The following is a 23,010-nucleotide window of genomic DNA, read 5'->3' as shown; positions in this document are numbered from 1 at the left end:
GTATCCAGTGGTGTCACACTAAGACACCACTGGCGTCTGGCCTGGCAGTTTGACTTGGTAAGCCTCACTCATGCATCCTGTTGGCCGGCCTGCATATCATGTCTTTGTGTAGGCTGTTTCAGGATAACAGAACATGTTTAGACTTTTGCAGTTGTTTCCATGCCAGGCTGCGTTTACCTGCCGTAATCCTTCGTCGTCATGTCTCATAGTTATCGCCTGTTAGCTATAACAGAGCAGAACCAATTAGCACAGTGGACTTTTTAAGAAATGAGAGGGAAAATGCAGATTGGTCTGTTATTGACCTCTGCTTTTGTCTCTAGTCTCTAGGCACTTACACTTCCTTTGCTGGTTTCACTTTTTCTTGCCATGCATGCATACGTCCACCATCTTTTTTTTCACATCCCTTATCTTATAATATATTAGTGTTTAAAGTGGCAACTAAGTGTGGTCTATTTAGCGTAGAAAAGACTCATTTTATTTAGGTCTCAACAGCCCCCTCTTGCCCCCTTCCATGTAGCACTCCCACCTCCGTCCTCTGTCCAGTTTTGCTGTACGTCTTTCCCTCTCTTCCATATCAATTTGGGCCTTTTAGCCTTTTGTCCCTGAAATAATTGTGAGCCCCACCTCATTTCATTGGTCGGCAATTTGCATGCTGGTGTGCCGTATTCCTCCCCTACAACCTTTGTCATATTTTCTCCCCAAGCCTTTTGTGAATACTGTTCCCCTCCCACATAAGGCTCCATGTACCTGGAAGCACTTAAATACTGGAAGCAACCTATATTGCTTTTAACTGCCTGCTACAACTGCAGCGTCTCAGTGCAGATTAGGCCTGATTGGGACTGGAGGGCATGTGGAAGCGTAGTTGACAGGATTAAGTGGCTATTGAAGTGACTTTAGCTCCTTTAGAGAGCAAACGACAAGAAAAAAGAATAATTCAGCCCCCTCTGTCAACAGAAGGAATACCCTCCTCCCCGTCCTCTCTTTCTCTTGCCTTCCTTTAGGGGAAGAAGATCACTCTGCACAAAAATGATCCCTTGAAGCTGTTTCTTACTGTAATTAGATATACTGTATCTGATACTAAACATGTGGCCTATTCATAAAGGTCAATTGTTTCAGGGACAAATCATTAACGCGTTTGCAATGGTGATTATTGGTGTGTAGTTGTGTATGTGTGGGAGCGGGTACACAAGCCAATGTCACTGCATGTGTTTTTGACACATTTGAGTGTGCATGCGTGAGAGATGTGATGATGAGCATGTCAATAACTGGTCATTTCACTGCGTGGCAATTTAAGTGAATAACTTATATATTTACGTTGTTAGGCTGGAAAATCTGAATGACTTGATGTGTTCGCCTACAGTTTGCGGCAGCAGCCAGTCACACAATTAACTTACTCTTTTTGTTTTTGCATGTTTTTCTAAACTTTTAAGAAGCATCCTCTGAAGAGCAAAAACACTGCAGAACATTTGAGAGAAGCACTCAAAATGAAAATGTGATTCGCACGCTGTCAAAAGATAACAGAGGATTTAAAGGGTTGCTTTTTGCATTTTTTTTTCCCACATCAGTTGACGGTCCTGATGAAAATGACTGGCATTCATTCAAATTGTGAAAAAATTACCATCGCAGTTTCCCACAGCCCAAAGTGTCATCTTCAAATTGGTTCTTTCACCGACCAACAGTCTGAAACACAAAACCTTTACCATCATAAATGACAAAGACGAGCAGCAAATCTTTCTTTAAGAGACAGAAACCAGCAAACCTTTGACATTTTTACTAAAAAATGACTTGATTAGTTCGATAGCCAAACAACAATGCAATAATGCAGTCTTTCAGCTTATTTGCCTTTTAGAAATAAAAAAATCAGTAGAACAGCTCTGAAAGTTCTTGAGGACATCTTAAATCTATTACTATTTTACACACATTTACTAAATATTGCAATGAGGAATTATGTAATTGATGTTTCAAAACACAATCACAACTTAAAATACCCATGCTTTTAAGTACTTTTATCCATTTAGTCATTGTGTGGCTAAGTAATCAGTATGTTTTAAAAGCCAGGTTTTGTACCTGTGACAGTCATAGTAGTAATGAAGGTACAGAATATGGCTGTTTTAGACATTAACTACTATCCCACAGCTACAGTTGTAGAGTTTCCATGACTCAGCTCCAGCCACGACCGACACCCCTCCTCATTCACTTTCTGCCCTGCCTAGATATTCAGCAGTGTGGCGACATTAGCATATGAGTGGCTCAGTGTTTGGGTGAGTTTGTTCCCAACAAAGACAGCCAAAGCACAGGTCAGCGTCTCTCATCCACTTCAATGGACAGCTGAAGGGCAAACAGAACTCCCAAAATGAAACGCTTCCAAACTTTCGCTCTAGTCTGGAGGAGGAGGCCTCCTTCTGGAACCTCATATATAACATAAATCTGTAGATATTATGAAGATGAATGCAGCAACAACCTTTAATTATTCATTGCCCTTAGCCCTGTATTGATGCCGTGTGTACTCATGAGTAATGTATGCGCCAAAGACATGTATTTATGCCTTCGTGGTACTTCCTCTGAGTGTTGTGTATGTTTATGAAGCATGCACACGTATATGTTTTTGGGCCACTGTGTGCTAATGTATGTATATATCTGTGTTGACAGGGAGCGCGGTTGGCTCCTGCCCGCAGCCTGGCAGTTGTGTACCGAAGCATGGCGTCATCACCATCACTCTGCAGGCCCCTCGCTGCGCTACATACCCCGCAGGGCGGTTCTCTACTGCCCTGGCAATGATGAGCGAAAATTGAGGAAACTCTCCTCGCTGGATGTCGACTGCGCCGTCTTGGACTGTGAGGATGGTGTAGCCCTCAGCAAAAAGGTACATGAACACACACCTGCACGTGTTATAAATGAAACGCAGCTTCGAATGAAAGGGTCGGGCAAGGAGCACACAAACGCACACAAGCACAGCTGTGTGTGATTTTGAATGATTTTTAATTCCATCTCCCTCCTTCAGACAGGTGCTCGGTCTTAATCACTGAAAGGAAAACTACCTAAGGGAGATGTTTAAAACAAGCACATTTCACTCCATTATGATGGTATAAAGGCAGTGGTGCCCCCCTATCAGGGTCCTTTAAAACAAGGTGACCACGTCCCACTGGGTGAGCAGTGGGAAAGCACCAGATGCAGCAGGTTAAAAGCATTCTCCTCCCGCCCACATGACCTCCCCATTGGCCCGGCTGAACTGCCCATGAAATTGTGATTGGAGAGTGGGATAAAGAAGGGGCCTGGGTAAAAAGTTAACTAACAAAGGTTTTTAAGTCATGATAATAAAGATGATTGATATGGCTGGAGGCCGTTCCTGTAGTAGACAAAGACAATAAGATGATGGCCTGTGTGACTGACAGGCTAAAACTGTGACCCTGCTATGGAGTTGGTGGATGTCAGAGCTTCTGTCTTTATTATGTGTTCGAGAGGAAATGTAGAGAGGAATGCAGCTCTGAAGCAGCCATTCAGCCTCGAGGAGAACTAAAGATGCTGGACTCTTGAGCTGTCGACATGTGACAGGTCCATGTCTCTATCTTATTTCAACAAAAGTGCCCAGCTCCAACCCAATTCTTCCTTTCACCGCCCCGCTTATTTCACATAAAACATTAGGTATTATTAGCGGCATCAGGTATTTTTACACTGTTGGCAATTATCTGGTTGGTTGTACCCGTAGAGTATAGCATTAATCCCTTGTATATGCTGTCAAAAATATAGTGGGAATTGGCATCAGCTACAGGGCAATTTTATTCCCTCCACATTTAGAACTATGTCCCTCTGCAGGCTTACCTCTGGTTCCATAGGTCCATATTAGCTTAAAAAGAGTCTGACACAGTGTGAAAAAATGCTGTAAGCTATTATCTGTCTTCTAGGTTGTACTGTGTAATATAGAAATTAGTTATTTACTACATAACAAAATGCACCTTTCCTACTGGCATCATTTCTTCACTTCCCACACTCTCAGCTCCTTTTTCAACTGTGGCAATTGGAAATCCATGGGGGTTGTGTGTGTTTGCGTGTGTTTGTTGTGTGTTTGTGTGTGTGTGTAGGCCAGCAGAGATATTATAGTTGTTCAAAATTTCAATTTTCATAAATTTCATTTCTTTATTTGTATTCTTATTACGTTCACAAGAGGATATTTGCTAAGGATTTACAGCCCCTCTTTAGCTACTAAACAGTTCAATTGAATTTGTCAGCATATTTTCCACACTGAGGAAATATTGTGTGTTTAGAGGCTAGATCTACAATCTATTTATAGGTGTTCCTGTCAAGAGATACACAATATGGAATACGGAAATTGAAATGTATGCGAAGAGCCGGCGCATCTGATTTAGCCATTGTCGTTTGAATTTAACATCAGAAATTTAACATACAAACATGTGATCTTAGTCCAAAGTGTGTTTTCACACTTTATTTATTAATTCATTCATTCAATTTTATTTAGTGAGACAATACATATCAGGTGAGAAAAGAGACATGATACATTTTGTGATTTGACAAGGCCTGCATGACATGCATTGAATACATACAAGCATTGTTGGGGAGTGAACATTAGTTGAAAGCTGGTAGTAGGTACGATAAGCATCAGTTTTATTACCACAGCGTACCTTGAAACCAGCATATTACTGCAACTCAAATAGGCCTTGTGTTTAAAATCTGTGGGTACAGTTTGAATGGTCATGAGTGTGCAAGTGTTCACACGTTTTGGTCTGTCCTCAGTAATAGTTCAGATAGTGAGCAACTGAGCGACAACGTAACTTTTTTAAAATTCTTTATTTTGCTGCTTCAGTGGTTTGACTTCTCTCTTTGCCCTAATGATGTAGAGTTTTGTGCCTCAGGGATGTGTCAGTGCAACTCACTCTTAAGCACCTGTGCTTTAAGTCTCTGAAACTGTTTAAACATGTTTATTTGGGCATGTTGCACTTTACAAGTTTTGACATCTGGATCATGTTGAGTTTTGATACTCTTATTTTTTGTAGTTATGAAAAAAAAAATCCCCTGAATAGACTGAATGTAAAGCTCCTTCATAGCAGCACTTCACGCTTGTGTCACTAAATATCCAACTGGGTTGAAAACTTGCACCAACAGTTATTTGTTGGAGGCTTTCTTAACATTCACCTGTAATTTCTTGTCAGGCAAAGTACCTCCTTACCTGCCTTTTATTGTCAAATTGAGATCTGTTGTGGAACCAAGGAAATCATAAATAAAATGAGAGATTATGCTTTTACATGATGAGTGTGTGTTTGCACTACAGTGTGTACAGTAGCTTCCATTATATTCACCATGGCGACCACACAGTCGGCACTGTGTGTGTGCCAAGAGATGCCAGTCCTGAACAATGGTCTCATAATGCATGTCTGTTTTGTTTTTTTCTAGTCAGAGAAAGCAAAGCAGAGAGTGAGCTTGCTAAATGCCAACCTGAAGCGTCGTTTTGGCAACGGCAACAATGGGTTAGATGAAATGCGAGGTTAGTTACCGGGTATGCGTTGATAGGCCTTAAATAGGGCTACTGCCCACAACCACCCTCCTATTATGTGTTCATTAATGTATTCTTTTCATTATCTCTCACCTTCACCTTAAAACAGGGAACGATATTCATGACAAAAAGGTACGCCGTGAAGGTCAGCCCGCCCCCTCCCCTTGAAAATTGAAATCCAGGAGTGCCTGCTTTAATTGCCTGCCGCTTTGACTCCAAAAAATGTATGCACTCCGTCTTGGCAGCAGTGTTGGCTGCTTAAGAGGCAGGGAGATGAGAAAAAGGGAGTAAAGGGTATGAGCCACCCAGAGCTTGCTAACTGTCACCACAGACCCAGAGGGGAGAGCAGGAGGAGGAGGAGAGAGGGGAGGGAAGACAAGGCTGACTGCTCTAACACTCTTACACATATCATCATATCTGTATGATCAGTGGGGTGGAGGAAGAGGGAGGGCAGGTTGAAACCCCGGAGCGGAACTGACGGCTACACCTGTCCTCTCTCCTCCTCTCTCCCTCTCTGTCTTGTTCTCCCATTGTCCCTCTCTCTCGCTCATCTCCCCTCGCTCAGGGTCCTCAGGGTTAAGATTGTTTATCTCTCTCTCTCATGTTCCCTCTCTGTCTCTCAGTGCCCTATGGTCCAGTATTCCTCCTGGTGTTTCTCTCTCTCTCCCTCTCTCCTCCCCACATGGGTCCCTCCATCCTCCCTGACTCCCCCCTGCCTCCCTGCCGTAGAGATTCTCTCCTAATCCCTGGAAGTTTGGAACTAATGAACTAACTGCTGAGCCGCTGCCACGGAGCTTGGTCCCAAACTATACTGTACTTCACACTCGATTTCCTCTCCAGATGGCATGGTGGCGCGGCCGACACGACGGGGAGCACCTCTCGCACACCAGCACGCGCCTGCAAATGCACACGAGTACGCGAGACATGCAGAACACAAACATGCACACACACACACGGGCGAGTGTGCGCACGCAGACGCAAACACACATTCAGACATTCACACAGAAATGCGCACACAAGCACGTACACATCGTGTTACAGTCTGCAGCCCCACTGTACATCAGTCGAGCATGACAGAGGGGCCAGTGCCCTGCATTCACCATCAACAGAAGCAGGGCCACTTGTTAGTGCTCACAACGAGTTTATTCACCGTTTGTTCATGTGAAGGTTTATAAACCATCGCAGATATCTTCCGTTAATACTGATTTACCCCCTCAGTAGCTTTTACTGGGCGCATGTGGAAGCCGGAAACCTGTCACCCCTGGAGTTTTATGAGTTCCCGGATGTGATTCAGAGTGGGTCGCATTTTCCTGTCCGAACCCAACCAAGTCCGAGAGAGTAGTAACCAAACCCGAACCGAACTAGGCGGGTTCTAGTGTTTTTAGGTCCGAACCTTATGTGAGTTTGTGTTACCCTGTCAAGCATTTGTTACCTGCCTGTCTGTTTACCCTGATTATAGACATGTATAGTGTAGATGATTGTGGATGGGCAACGTTCTAGGCACATACGTGTAAAATAGGATACAGATATATCATATGTCAATGGATGGGACTAAGCCCGACCCAGACTCATTTATAGATCATTCTCATTAGAGAACCTTGCCCGGACTATCGGGACTGTAGGTCTGTTGGATTATAGGGTCCACACTACTTCAGTGATCCAAGTAAAATACAGGCTTTTGAAAATGCCCATTTCAGTAGGATTGAGTCAATTATAAGTACATTTCATTGCAGTATATACCCCAAAATCACAATACCATTGGCTCAGTGGGCTGTTCATCGGTAAAGTCAACGACAACCTCTGTCCTTAGACCCTTGATTCCAGTAAGGAAAACTCTCCAGAACAGCAACCATTGTAGCAGGGAAAGAAAATCGAAGAATCCCTCAAGAAGAGCTACAGAGAGCCTCTCCCAGGATGGACAAACATGCAGAACAACAAAAAAACAGAATGCATACATTTCATTGACGAAATATCTCATACAAGTACATTATAAGACATTATGAGACATCGCTAAGTGATGCCCAACCCACACAACTTCCCATTCACTCCACTGACTTGGAAGAGAACAGGCCAGACAAGATAATCAGCAAAGAAAATATCAATTCATACAGATTGCATTTTAGTTCGAACGTGTAGAGATGGAGACTTTTGGAAATGACAACGCAGGCATCCACGTCCCTTCCCTGATTCGTCACAGCCCTGGCACATGACTGTTTACCAGAAGATAACAGACAACAGCCTTGACTGCAGGTAAATTCATCATGAATAACTAAATATGGCCCTTGCTGACCACTTTGACTATGCTAGCAGTTCTTGTACATTTAAATCCTACATTTTATTTTCTCACTTTTTCACCATTGCTCTTCTTCGTTCGTAGTATTTTTTGCAACTAAGCAACCAACCGCAGAGTGGACAATCTGCCTCCTGTTTACACCAGCATGTGGATGGTCACGTGATATGGGTTTCCAGGCCTGTTTGTATAGACGGAGGCTATTCTGAAAAGTGCCTAAACGCTCACCTGGACAGAGATTGTCGCCTAAATTGCATCTGCTATTGCGTTAGTAACAGTAAATGGACATTTTTGAGTGGTAAAGTCACGTTTACTTGTTGTCAGTTATATTTCCTTTTACTAAAAGGCTGTTCTGTTTCTCGAGTTAATTTATTATCAGCTGAAAAAACTGAGGGTTACATGTTCATGTGGAAGTGATTCATTGTTGAAAGTAAACTGTTACCTCAACTGTTTAACCTTATGCCATGTCCTTCCCATCAGTAACACAGCTAGCCACAGGTCTGGAGACAGACGTTTGTGGTTGCAGTGAGAGCAGCTGAGGGAAGAATAGACAGCACATTGTAGAGAGCATGACATTATTACGGTCTATTACCTTTATCTGGTTGTAGTGCAGTCAATATATGAGCTACGGTCTATGCATGAACTGTGTCTGACACCGGAGATTTTCAACTTAACATAAATTATGCAGCCAACTGTCAACTGATACATGACCTCAGTTCAGTGCTCACTGTGTTATTCCAGAGGACACTGAAAGATCTGCTCTACATTTAAGTGGATTCAAATGACTAAACCCTTGACAGAATAAGCTCCTGGGAAATAATGTTAGCCAGTTGAATTATGAATACTGAACATTTGTATTTAGTGTGTATTTACATCTGTGTATATACGTGTGTGTGTTTGTATACTCGTGCGATCAACACCTCAGAGGACCCGGGAGACTTGAGAGAAACTCCCAGTCAGGCTGCCAAGACTCACAAACGGGATGTGAGCCGCTCAGCCAGAAAATAGGCCCTGTCCCGGGCAGATCAGAAAAGACCTTCATTTCAAACCTCAGTGTCTGTCACAGTGCATGTGTGGGTGTGTGTAAAGTGTCATGTGTCGGGTATCGATTGGAGTCCCTCGGGAGGGTATGATAGGCGAGCGAGAGGTCAGGGTACATAGGAGAGTGATGACAGCGTTGTGATTAGCATTCGTTCCTCGGGAGTGGAGAGGGCTTGTCTGCGGGCGCAGCACAAAGAAAGTAGAGGGATTTAAAGGAAGATTCTAAAAATAATAAAAAATTCTAATCTTTTCAGATGCTGATATAAATCATAGATTACATTTCAGCTTTCTCAGGTTGTTTGATTGTCTTTTGAAACTGACACTCGTGCGGCGGCTCCAGATACCGCGGGTTAAGGGTGAGAGCTGAGGCCAAGCGAGGGAATCGGAAAATGCTGAGACGCAGAGAACAGAGGGGCCCTCTCTCGCTCTCTCATTATCCTGTTACACTCTTGTGTTTTCACTGGCAGAGCTGCCGCCCGCACCACTCCGTGCTACGTGGGCCACGCAACGCAACACTTGGAGAGTAACCCCGGTAGGAGGAGTGATGATGGAGAAGGTGACGAGAAGAGGAAAACATGAAAGGATGGGAGGAGTAGGAGAAAGGGAGCGAAGCAGATGTTGGCGCATGAGGGGGGAAAAAATAAAGAAAAAAAAGCCTTTATGACTTTACTCAAATTTACTCAATTTTATCTACGGTTAGCAGGACATGTTAAGCTAGCTATCTGAAACCATTTTCCAATTATCCTCAACTATGGCTGCTAGAGCAAATAACATGATACATGACAAAAAAGGGAATTTGTTTGTGTAAACTCATATCAAAACAGTTCAACATAAAAGGAAATAAACGATGAGTTACCCTCAAGGTTGATACATTATTCTAGGAAAAGATGTAAGTATAAAAATGGGGATAACACTAAGTTTAATAAGCACCACATTTAGCATTGATCTGTCAGCATGTGTACAGGCCTCGAGTCAACTTTTGACTTTTCACATGTGGCCTCGAGGCTCATGTGAACTTGTTGTTTTTTCCCAACTTCACCTTATTAGCACCTTGGTCTCATGAACTGATTATGACCCAAAGTTTGGAAGGAATCCATTCTCACATTGATCCCTCCAAAACGTATTTTTCCCCTCACACTGTTCAGCTTCTGTCTCATTTTTGCTGCCTCGAGAGCGGAGATAGAATTGCAGATTCCTAGGTTACACGGATATCAGTTTAAGCCATATTGCTGATTTTTACCTTACGGTATGATGAAGGTCCAGATATTCTTTGCTAATGTTTCAGTGTCCATTCCGCATGCATCGGTGAACTCTACCAGATGAACTACCAGTTCACAGGATCATATTTAGAGTTCAGAAAACAAACAAACATAAATTTCATGTTTTTTGTTCCAAGTTATGTTGGGCCTTGTGCATTATTCATGCCAACTGTACTTTAGCCTTAGGCCATGTATTTTTCATTATGTATTTGTTACTTGGTATTTGTTCTACCAATTCAGATTTCCTACACCCTGATCGACATACTCATCACCCTCTGGCACAGACTCACCAGCCTCAAGTCACATTTGCAACCAGTGCTGCATTAGACAACTTGTTTTTGTTTGGGGCCATTGTAGTTCAGCCTAGATTTAGGAATACCTGATAAACTCATGAAATAAAGATGCTCTCCAGCTCATACAGGCTCAAGAGCTCAGCAACAGAGGCAAATGTAACTCGTCTATATGCTTTGAAGGTATACTATGCATGGTTTCCCTCAAATATTGCTAAAACAATGTATAGACTCATTCACTGGTAATCACCATCAGTCATCACTTATGACCCACAAGAACTGTGTGGTGATGTCTCTATCTACAAATAAACTGCCTTCTGCTTGCATTTTATTTTTCATTTTCGTAGTATTTTGCTTAGTTTGGTACGTTCTGGGCATCAACTATTGGGCAGTGGTGAATAGCGCCCAGCGCTCTCGGCCTGTTATGTATAAAGCGCTTCAGTTCTGTGTGTCTGTTTGAGGAAGGGTGGGGCATGTGTAATGCAGGGAGGTGAACCGTGGACAGAAGCTGTGCTCCGCCAGCATTTACCCAAAATCCATAGGGTTTTGTGTAGATGTCGGCGTGCTTATTTGTGCTTTAGAATGCAAGTGCCATGAAACAATCAGATTATTATTTTTTTTAATCCTCTGATTCACAAGTTTGGCATCAGTAACACTGTCCTCTCTTTCATTCCCTCTCTAGCGTGCTCAACTCTCTCTCTCTCTCTCTCTCTCTCTCTCTCTCTCTCTCTCTCTCTCTCTCTCTCTCTCTCTCTCTCTCTCAAATTGAGCTAAGGAGGAGGGGCCAACGTGTTCACAAATAGCTAACAAATCCTGCATAATACTCCTTAATAATAATCACACTCTCAAAATCAGTCATTAATTTCAAAGAAAGCTAATATAGAGACAAATTAGGCATGATTATTCCTGTGTTAGTTGCTGTGAGTAGTCTGGATGGACTTTGTTTGTTGCGATGGCTGTGCAGGGAGTTGCAAATGAGACCTAAATCATTAGGCAGCAAAACTGATGCGTAATCACTAATGAACAACACTCAGTAAATAATTGTAATTATGCAGTGAATACATTATATATCTTGTAAAGATACTAAATGATAAGCCTTCCCCATTTTCCCCTACAAAATGGATATGTAGCCTTGGGAATTAATTTCCCCCAAAAACATTGCAATGCAGTTTGTAATGAACTGTAACTAAAGAGCTGTAATGAGACGTTTTCACGGCTAATTAAAGTGAATAAACAGTGTGTAATAACTAGCTGTTTTTTCTACCTCAGGCTGTCAGTTTTGACCAACAATGACAAGCAGGTTTCACGATTTACAAATCCCCCCTTCTCTATCCTGATAGTTATGTCTTGTTGTCTGCCCTGACAGGAGAACTGATAACACGGTGTGTCTCCAACTGACAGAAGTGAAGGCCCGAATCTCCTTCTGCTACATCTCAGTTATCAACGTAGCCTGAATTAGTCAGTCATCTCGCTTCGGCTTTCTGGAGTGCAGCGTGTCACTTGTCAAAACCCATCCACGATGACTTGAAAACCTGCTAACACACACACACACACACATACTGACAAAGAGAGATGAACAAATGTGTACAGTCGCACTTCAGGCAGGCAGCCTTCACCTGAGATAGTTTACAGCTCATTTTAAATGGCATCGTGAGTTGCACAGCAGGACGCAAAACGCCAGCTCTCAAAAGGAAAAGAAAATGGGAAAAAAAACAATTAGGCTCATTGTGACTCATGATTTCTCACTCTTTTCACAGAAAGCACATATACACACTTTCAGAATAAAAAAAACCCACAGCACTGCTTGAAGGCACTGTCAGTTATGTACATACAAGTTGTTTTTGCAGAATTAACACAGCCATTTGTTTTTAAATGTTGTCCATGACCCCAGTTTGTTTTTTGCTATTTATCAGACTATTGATACCCATAATTGTAACCCTTCCTATGCCTTTTCTAAATACATATTTAATATCATGCTCTGAGCTCTTTATTTGTCCGCATGTCTTATCCAGTATATACAGTAACTGCCACTGCACTGAGATCTAATTCAAATTGAAAGACAGTACAGAGTGTTAGAGTCTAGACCCAGAATGTGTCCAGAGGCGATGCTTGACGTTGCTTGTTTCAAGCTGCATGACGGCGCGGCTGGCCATCCATGATCTGATGCTGGACGGGAAGGTGGTCCCCGCTGTGGACTGTACACACATCATTTTGGAAGCTCCAGTCTGATGTGGTGTCTACAAGGCAGTGGCCATGCTGTGTCACGTATACACAGCACTCTGTAGGATCCTGAGCGTCAAGGCTCAGGCTGCGTGTTAAGGAGCTGACCTCACTCTCTGGAAGGTCATCCCCTCTGTACTTGAAAAGCTTCTCGTGTGCATCTATGCATTCGGCGGCCCTGCCCGCCTGGCCGACTGCTCGCCCGCCCGCCCGCCTCGTGTGTGTCAGCTTCTAATGATGAGGATGATGGAAGGAATCAAAGAGGAGATGGAGCTGACGTCGGGGCGAGCTCTCCATGGGACACCAGGTGATTGGGGAGGGAGCTTTGAAGCAACTTGTTGGATGGCTGTCCATTAATGTAAAATATCTCCTTTTCAAAGGGCTTTATTCAAGCTCGGAGTAGCGGCACCCATAGGGGTCAAGGTGTCTGGCAGAATAATCTCTCTCTCACTTTAGAGGGAAAGGGAGATAAAAGAAAGGTTGGCGCACAGTGACCTGGCCATCTCCTTAGCCATTCCTGCCGTCGTCGTTTCAGAAATACGGCCACAAAAGGAGAAAAGTGCAGGAGACAATCCTTGCATGAAGGGCCTCTGGCTACATTAAAAGAATTTTATATATGCAGGCTGCTAGTATATCAGGCTGAGTTTGGAGCTCCAGTCAGTTTGATCTGTGAATGTTATAAACCATGCTTTTTGATCATTTCTGGATTGCTATTTATTTTAGTTTGGTCAGGGATCAGTGGTAACTCCTGCCATAAGAGCCAACCAGCGATTCTGGCAGATCAGTTTTCTCCAGTCACTGTGAACCAGGGAGGGACAGACAGAATTTTATCCACCAAGTAGCAGGTTTATGAAGAGTAAATTATGGCTGTGTAAATCGCTCCATCCGTTTTAAGTTACCACGATACAGTTACGGGTCTATGTTGGCTTACGAGAGCGGCAGTAAGAGAGAGGTTACAGCAGAACCTGAGTAAGAGTCAAAGATCACAGTGCGCTCGTCATATGGTGTGACAATCCCTCTTGTCTCATTCAATGAGACAAAAGGGAGACACAGATGACACACAGCAGTGCAGCCCGCTCGTGACCCCTATTAAATCCGAGCAAATCTTTGATATGTACTTTGATACCATATTTTATTGATACTGGAGGGGTGTTCGTAATATCGAGTACAGTTCTGCATTCCAGGAGATCAGAGCAAGGGCTGTTTTGTCTCAGAAGCTGTCCCATGACCCTTCAGGGCTCCCCATAAGATCTAACACAACTGAACCGAGGTTGACTGTAGTCTACATTAGTTTTTACAAGAGAGTGTGATGTATGGGCTCTCCATGTTGTATCTGTCCACAGTTTCTCTTTCATGCACAGCCACATGACTTCAGTGTTATGTGTACTAATGACCAGCCTGTTTAGAATAGTTTTGTTGTTGTTGTTTTTACAGTAAGTCACAAGCATTTCGGATCAGTTCCCCTCAAGTATGAGATTTCATGATGCCACATCCATCGGGGCAATGTTTTATAGGGTAACTGCACCATTTTTACACATTAAAGTATGTTTACGGGTCACGGAAAGTGCTGCTGAATGTCTGGAAATAGAGGTGTAAATCCATTTTGTGGCTCCAGAAAGAGCTGCATGAAATCTGATAAATTTCCCCCCAGTGATGTCACTCAATGGCCGAGTTGCACTGTGGGTAATGTACGTGCCAGGTGTATCCTGGACACTTGAAGCAAATGATCAAAACTGCAACATCAGATCCACAGATATCATCAGTGTTATTCCACACCAAGACTTAGTGTAGTGTGTTCAAACTCATCCACCGGAGAATAAAGAACAAATTCAATCTTTTTTTTTTTTACTAATCAAAGCCACAGTGTTCAGAGGATCAGTCATGTGTGGATGCCAAAGTAGGCATGCAAAGCCAGGAGCAACTCTCGTAAAGAGTCAATGTAGTCGTATTTGTTCCCGAGTTCCATAGTCATTCATAACAATGCTGGGAAACTGGAGATGTAAACAGCGACTGAATGATGCGACTCTACAGTGGCTCTCATGCAAGTGGAAAAGCAAACCGGTTCTTAAAGGGTTCACAGCTTGAACTGAGTTTGTACAGCAGAACCAGCCCAGAACCAGCACTTGGTTTGCCTTGATCAAAAAGGGGTATGAGCATCATCGCTGAGGGTAATTTACCAGATCGCGTTCAGCTTCCTCTGGAGCCACAAAACGCTTTATAGTACCTCTCACATTCGGTAGTACTCCCCAAGACCTGTAAACACACTTTAATATGTAAAACTGGTGGAGTTACCCTTTGATTACTCACAGTTCATTTAATGACTAACCGTCTCCCAAACCTCTTTGCACACAAAGTAATCTTTACCAGTTTCAGAGTATATTTCTTTTGAAATATATTTATTATATTCTGCATACATGGAAACTGGAGAAAAATAAAAGAAAATCCCAATTTGAGCATCTCCACCAGACACACACTCTCACACACACCAGCACTCAAGGCCCCAGTCTCTGATCTGACCTGACAACTCCTAAGCTACCGTTTCCTCATGCTGCTTAACTCAGACCACATTTCTCTCAGAGAGCCTCTCTCCTCTCCCTGGCCGGACTTCTCCACACCATTCCACATCTCCTTCTCTCCATTCTCAAAGCCCAGCATCTGGTTTGAATAAAGCGGCGTGTGCTACTGTGTTACTGATAGAAGTTGGGACTGTAGGCTTCCCTTTGATTTTTCCATCCTCCTCATGTCTCTTCCTGCTCAGCTTATACAATGCCTGCTTTCAGAGAACAAAGTTGAGTGTGCAGCCTGTGTTTTGTTGATTTGTGGAATACTGTAAGATAAAACTGCAGTGAAGGGAGAGGGAAGATGTCTGCTTTGTCAGTCTGCCACTTTGATCACACATTATTGGTGTCTGTAATGCAGTGTTTATTTTTATGGTCCTGCTTAATGGTCAATATCAAATACGTAGCGACATTTCCTTGGAGGAAATGGGATTTTTACTGCATTCTTCAACAATTTATGCTGTCGTTTTTTTGGTGAATGTTGAATGGAGCTTTTTTTTTTATGTATGTATGTATTTAGCTTATTCTTAGTTAGCCGTCTCTCACAGTAGCTATGCTTGCTTTTAAAATGTTCCCTTCTGAATCTTAACTCTTTCATGATTTCTGTGTGTGTTTCATTCTGCTGTGCTACAGGCAGAGGCCCGGGAGACCATTCCCAGGATGTTAGCAGAACTGGACCTGGGCCGGACAGAGAAGTGTGTGAGGGTAAACTCTGTGTCCAGCGGCTTCGCTGAAGCTGACCTGCAGGTCATCCTGCAGGCCGAGGTTCTGCCTCCTGCCATCATGCTGCCCAAAGTGGAGGACACACAGGAGGTGCAGTGGGTAAGTTCCAAATATTTGCCCGCCTTACAAGAGCTCCTTGAGACTTTGTAAGGTCGTCAAAGGCTGAATGGAGTGATCTAAAGGGGATTTTTTTCAAAACGACATGTAACCACTTCCTTAAAAGAAACAAAAAAACAAAACACTAAGTTGCAATACATGCAAAAACTAAATAAGATAAAAACTTCCCATGACATTTCTCTCTTTCACCTCTGGGTTTCTTTTAAAAATCACAGTGGTGCTCCTCCACAAAGTCGTGAAGAAAGAGGAAACCACGGGAATCTTCAAAGCAATCATAACAAACTTTTCCATTTCCCAGTAAAAGTGGGAATCGATCCCTGTGGCAGGACTCGGGGACAGACGGAGTGTTTTTCTTGGCTGCCGCTCAAGAAACGGATGACATTTCTTCGGATTAGCTTCTGAAGCCCGATAGCTTTCTGTAACAACACAACGGTGCCTTCTGCCACTGCGGAACTTACTGGAGACTGCCTTGAACGGTGTCATGTTGTGGCTAAAGTATTAATTTAATCAGAGTGAAAGCACTCAGCCAGCTAGGTATAATGAATGAAAATATGCCGCGGACCTGCATTACGTTCCCTCAAACATGCCTTCCCAGAGGTTGTAGTGTATGAGAAAAGATGGCAAACTGACATCTAGAGGTACAAAGTCAAAACAAGTGAGCCCTCAAATCCAGTTGCCTGCCGCTTAAAGATCTCGCACCTCTCCGACTAAAAGCCTTCACAGATGTATGATAAAGCGATTTGACGTCAGATATTAGAGGCCTTTATGCTTTTTAGGCTTTTATAAGATCTACATTTGTGCTATTATTCCCACTTTTTGTTCTTATAAATTACTGTTTGCAATTTGTCCACGCTAACTGGACCTGTGCTCTAGTTAAAAGGTGTTTGTCTGGGCTCGGCCATCCCTCTGGCTCTCTATAAAGGGGCGCCGTACGGATGTCAGGTCCCGAAAGGTCAGGAGACAGTGACATCATTAATGAAGGCCTTTCTGATCAGCTCCATATGGTTCACTTACCAGGAGGAAGCAGGTTACTGTCTGCTCCCGTCACTGTTTGTTTCTGAATACAGTTCAAAGGTGCTTTATTGATCTGCAGTTCAAAAAAGTACGCATTGTTCAAATCTGTCACTGCTTCAGCTCTGTTTGTCTTGTTTTTTCAGGCAAGCGGTTTACAGAAGCATTTTTTTTTTTTTAAGGCTGAATTACCTTTTGTAGCTTTCGTGAGTGTGTCAAGATACAAACGCTCAGAACAGGGTTTGGTGATGAAGAGAAGAGATTGTTAAGATTTTTTTTAGAGAGAGAGAGAGAGAGAGAGAGAGAGAGAGAGAGAGAGAGAGAGAGAGAGGCTATCAGGAGAGAAAGGTGGGTGTTTTCCCTGAGCGTTAAAAACACACACACACACACACACACGTACCATACGTTTGTACATGGTCTTGGGGCAGGAGCAGGAAGTTTTTAACTAGTGGTTTTAATTAGAACACGTCTATTTCCTGCTGCCTTTTCTTTCTTCCAAGTATAAGTGCTGACAGGTGTTCACTAAGGCTCTCCCTCAGCTCGGCCGGCTCTCTCTTTGCTCCCTTTTCCTCAATAAACTAAGGAGTCAATTTTGTTCTGTATAAATTTGTCTTTTTTGAAACACAGTTGTATGATTATCGTTAATATAATAATAATGATAATATTAATAATTAGTAGTATTATTCTGATTATTTTTCTTATCATTATTATTATTATTATCATTATTATTATTATTATTAGTGCCAGTTTATGATTAAACACTGAGTCTGTTTGCACATTTGATTTGCAGTGTGTGTTTCCACACGAGCAGGTGCATGTGTGCTCCTGTGGCAGAGTCAGCAGCTCCGGATGGGACCCTGATTTGTTGACGTTGGCTCGCCTTATCTCATCTTTGTCCCTCCAACTTTCTTCTGCGTCCTCCTCACACATGCATCGCATGCAAGCATGTGTCCGATTGTCTCCACTCGTGTAAGGCTGCGCTGTAAATCCCCTCACTTGTTTATTTTTCTCCCTTTTCCTTTTTTTTCTCCTTTTTTTATTGATGCTAGCGCAGGAACCTCCAGACTGATTTGTCGCTAAAAGATGGACTTGCTTGTTTCCCTTTGTGTGGAAATCTTTAGCTCTGCCTTTCTCCTCTCCCCCAGCCCCTTGTGTGACTGACAGGCCTTATTGGGCTATAACAGGCGTAACTCCCTCCTTTGTCTGAGGACAATTCTCACACAGATTCGGAGCCGTGTGCATTCTTTGCCCACCACACTATTTGGTGTGCAGTGGGACCGAAAGAATCGCACCCTGTCCCGCTCCTCCTCCTCTACTCCTCCTCCTGTCCCCTCCCCTCATCCCTTTCTCCGCTTCCCCTCTGTGAAATGAACACTTCAGCAGGCCGGAAACATTTAATCTGGCCCCCTTTTGAAGAAAATTAATTGAAACTTGTCCCACTATAGCCTCCTTTCTCTAGCTCCATCTCTCCCTCCTTCTCTTTTCATGATTGGGTGGCAAAACTGTCAGAGGGCTTGTTTGTAGCGTGGCTCTGAATGGCAGGAAGAGGTGTTATTTCTTCCTTTTTCTGTTCTTTTCTCCCCAATTCAGCAGTGAATAACATCTTAAAGTGTCCTAGTTTTGAGAGCCATTGACAGCTAATGGTTTGCTCTACGCACCGGAGGAACAATGAGCAGGCACTGTAGTAGCTCTTATGCGGCGCAAATCAGGCCCTCAAAGTGTATAATAGCTGAAGTGGAGAATACAGGACAAGGGCAGAAACATGTAATCAGAGAGGCTCCGAGACTCTTTATCCAGCGGTGGCGCATTGAGCTGTCATTTTGTTTTCCTCCAGCAGGATCCAAACAGCCTGCGCCCAGCTTCGCCGCAGCCTTGTCAGGGGTTTTGCGTGGCGCGGCGTCTTGGTGGTAATCTCCGCATGTAACATCAGCCAGGTTTCCCCCACGACGGCCCGTATCTATCTAGTTTCCTCTGTCACCGAAATAGGTTTATCTACACCCTCTTTTCACACTCCCTCTCGGACACCCCTCCCCACCCCTTCCTGTGTTTGCGAAGGAGGGGGGATATTATGCTAAGCCCCCAGCGTTAGTTTTTATGTTGCCATAGCAGCCTTGCTCCCACAGGGTTGTGACCTCAGATGATTACAGTACAAAGCCTATTGGGTCTTGAAAACCTCTTTGAAGATGAAAAGTCTTTGAAGGTTTGTATTTATGCAAATCTCTCAGATATGATTTATCCAACTGAGATTGAATGGTGAGATGATTAAAATTGCCCCTATTTTTTGAAAATCCTTCAATGGAGGCCCACTCTTTCAGTTTTCGAGAACAAGAGTGGTGAGTGCAAGCGCGGGGGTTATTTTGCTCTTCATTTAGAAAAATAGCAGTGCTCCACCTGAGGTTATTTATATCTGTCTTTTTCCCGGCGTGTCAAAGAGGGAGCGAGAAAAAGGAGAGGAAGGGGGGACATGGAGTTAGACATTTCTACTCTGAGCTTTTGCGCCCTCTTCTTTTTTTTCTTCTTTTTTTTTTTTTTTTGACTGGCTTTGAAAGGAAATATCTGACGGAGGGGGCTTTTGTGTGTTTCCAGATGATAGATTTTGGGAATTTGGGCTACCCCACTGGCAGTCCAGGGCTAGCTGTGAACTGGTCTGTTGGAAAAAATTGAAATGCTTTGGTCTTCAAAGAATTAAACTTGGTTTTAAAGCCCTACTTAGGTGAGCTTGCATATTAGCAGGAGTCGTGCAGAATAAAGGCCTCAGCAAAGTGTCACATCACACTCTGATTGTTGCTCCAGTCTCCCTGTTCCCTGCCACCGAGGGAAGCGGGGGGGGGGGGGGGGGGGGGGGGGGGGGGGGGGGGGGGGAGTGCAAAACAGAATAATGTTGGAGTAAAACACACTCAAAGACATCCCAAATCTTGTTTCTTCTCCCCTTTTTCTGTATTTTGTTTTTTTCTTTGTTTTTTGTTTTTTCGCCGTGTGTATGCATGTGCTCGTGAGTGCGAGTGCACATTTCCATGCGTGCGCGCTCTCAGGGGAGCACGGGCTGTAGTTGTGCAGAGCCTGTGAAAGAAGGTAGAGCAGAAGACTTCAGACGAAGGGGGAACCCTGGTGATAATGTAAAATATTTCATTTCCCCCGCTTTTGTTGCTGCTCTCCCGTGCTCGCATTCTCCATTATTTGAACCCTCATAGATGTGTGTCTGTATAAGGACTGAAATGGGAACAGTGCAGGTAATAAAGGTGTCAAGATTCGTATCACAAGTGAGTCTTTGCACGTTAAGATTTCTTTTTTTTTTTCCTCCTGTCTCTTACCCCACAGTGGATTTTGATTGATGTGTCATGTCATTTATGTTTTATCTTTTTTTGTTACTGCAGAACATTCTTCATCCAGTTTTAAATTCACTCTGACACATCTCAGTGAATTTCCTGTTTTTCTCATTTATATAACTGAAAATGGGTATAGTCCACTGAGAGTGGCAGCTGCTTAACAGAAATACATTCCACCTGAACACGTTTCCTTTAACAGTTTGTGCACATTATAAAACAACGTCACGTAATGGATTTCATTCTCATCAAAGTCTGCAAGGTATTTTTAAAAAACAACAAACACCACAACAAAGTGTGAAACATCTAATGGATGTGACGACTGTGATTGTACAAAGCAGCGAGAACAAATTAATTTATTGTGATTGTTCGGAGGGTTATTGTTCTCTGTCTTCAGAAAAAAAAGTGGGTGTTGTTAATGAGTCGTGCCTGAGAATGTCCCCGTGTGTTTAGTTTGTTGACAGGTTTCAGCACAACTTGAAAGGACGGCCGCTGACAGAACCCGTTCGCCTGGTCACCTTTGTGGAAACCGCTGTGGGCCTGCTCAATTTTAAGGTAAATTACAAACAAGTCCCCCCTAAAAAAAAAAAACTGCCTGCGTAAGACATTTCGCTGTTTGTCCATTGTTCACTTTAGATTAAAGACTGTGTCAGCGAGCTGAGTGCGCTCCACGTGTCCAAAATGAAAGGGAATTCAAAGCTTTTCGGACAGTCTCTCAAAATGAGCCTTTTGAGCCTTTTTTTTTTGTTTCCTCTCTGTGTCTGTCTGTGTGCGTCTCTCCCTATCCCTCTCCAGACACGCTGACATTTTTTAATTAGAACTGTTTTAATTTCATCATAGTGGAAAAGTTCTTAATGATATTTTGGCAAGCATCACAGCAGTTCCTGGTAGAGTGCAGCACGACCTTCAGCTGCATGGGGAAAAGGGCATGGTTTGGAGCATTTGGGGAGAAACAAGCTGTCCGTCCTCCTTTTGATTTGTCTTTTACTTCTCCACTCTAATTCTGTGGCTGTGTTTGTTTGTGGTTTTCAGTGTGTGTGTGTGTGCGCGCGCGCGTTGCCGCCTGTGTGTGTGTTTCGATGGCAGGGGGTGCGTCTGTGTGCTTCCTTGAGAACACCCTGTATCTTTGCCCAGACTGAACCCCAGGTTACAAGCAGGCGAAAAAAAAAAATCGCTGTGGCACAGCTAGTGGTGAAATTAATTTGGAGGCCAACAAAAGCAGGAGACACATTCTTATTGTTTCACGCTCTTCAACTCAGACAATCACATTCCAGATTTTTTTTTTTCTTCAATTTCACTTTCCTCATTCCCTAATATTCGTGGTCAGTCGTCTTTTCTCAGCAGTAAGACGTGCTATTGTTCGCCATTTTTGTGCCGCTTGAATGGTATTTCATTACCTCTCTTTAAAAAAAAAAACATCCTGCAAAATCTGACATCTCTATGTGTCTGTGATTAATGTTGTCCTCTTACAACGTAGCCGTGCAAGAGCTTATAAAGTAAAAAAACAGTTTGTATTTACCCTGAGTTGTACTGAAGCGTTTAGAATTGTCGTCTAGAAAGGATTGACCTTTAATACTTATCACAACTTGGCTATCCGTCTTGGGACGACTGAGATTGAAGAGTCTGTGTTGATTTGCTTATATTTCTGTGCAGTATGCGCGTCTGCAGGGGGCATATTTGGTGGCCCAGTTAATATTAGTCATTGTTGAAAGGAAGCTGTTAGTAAGAATTCAGGCTGGACTGGATGTTCAGAAATCCAGATTATTTGAACAACTGTGGGTAATTGGAGGGCAACGAAATTTACTCGGTAGCATTTCTGTCCACCTGTCTGACATTTTTCTCTCCCTCTTTGCATCTGTGTCCCTTTTGCTCAGCCTGTATATACATATTTTTTTCAGGCAGTGTGTGAGGAAATCCGTCGACTTGCTCCCAGGGCTGGTCTCCACCATGACGGCGTGGTGTTTGGCTCTGATGACTTCTGTGCCAGCATAGGTAGCTCTTAAATTTCTTTCTAACATCAGGCTCTCAAGTATAGTAAAATCTAAAAGTCGAATGGCTGCCTGTCTTTTTAGAGGCACAGCCGTCACGAAAGGACAACTGGCTATGAATGTAATATTTTTCTCTGGAAATAAGAGGTGGGTAATCATACACAATTAGGTGTCCTGTTATACAAAAACAATAATTCGGATGGAGGTGAAGATGCATTATCTCTACCAAGACCATTATCTTCATTATCAGGACACCTCTAAGTGTATTATTACATGTAGCCTATGGAGGATTGCCATAAGTAAAAAGGGAGGCTGTGTTTGAATGTATTGTATCTCTGTAATACCTACGTTTTTGTGTATTCAGTTTGACCCGTGGATAGGTGTGTTTTAAATGAGAGACTCAACAGGAAGTGAAACACAAAGAACAGCTGTTGAACCGCTGATCCATTCTCTTCCTGATATATGATGACATTCGATTGTAATGAAGCTACCTAGAAACAAGTATTATATTGTTTTTTTTTTTATATATACAGTAAACTGGATTGATCAGCAAATTCTAAACATTTCATCTGATGGTCAGAAGAGGTTTGCTAATCTGATAATAATAGGAAGAAAATGTTCAACTGCCATGTTTGACTGTGTAGTTTGATATGAGACACTTAAAAGAAGAGAAAGATATTGACA

At 43.1% G+C, this 23,010-nt stretch overlaps 1 protein-coding gene across 1 annotated transcript in view; it reads left to right on the top strand.

Moving 5' to 3' along the window:
• Positions 1–23,010, top strand: part of clybl (citrate lyase beta like) — a 62,426-nt gene that overhangs the window by 31,478 nt on the left and 7,938 nt on the right. The window contains exons 2-5 of the mRNA XM_030429424.1: positions 2,650–2,863; positions 15,798–15,986; positions 20,792–20,893; positions 22,237–22,330. Coding sequence (XP_030285284.1) covers positions 2,650–2,863; positions 15,798–15,986; positions 20,792–20,893; positions 22,237–22,330 — 599 coding nt within the window. The remainder of the gene's footprint in view (positions 1–2,649; positions 2,864–15,797; positions 15,987–20,791; positions 20,894–22,236; positions 22,331–23,010) is intronic.

The sequence above is a fragment of the Sparus aurata genome, chromosome 9 (assembly GCF_900880675.1).
Source record: "Sparus aurata chromosome 9, fSpaAur1.1, whole genome shotgun sequence".
Lineage (NCBI taxonomy): Eukaryota > Metazoa > Chordata > Actinopteri > Spariformes > Sparidae > Sparus > Sparus aurata.
Note: the sequence above shows the minus strand (reverse complement) of the source record. Positions and strands in the feature narration are given on the sequence as shown.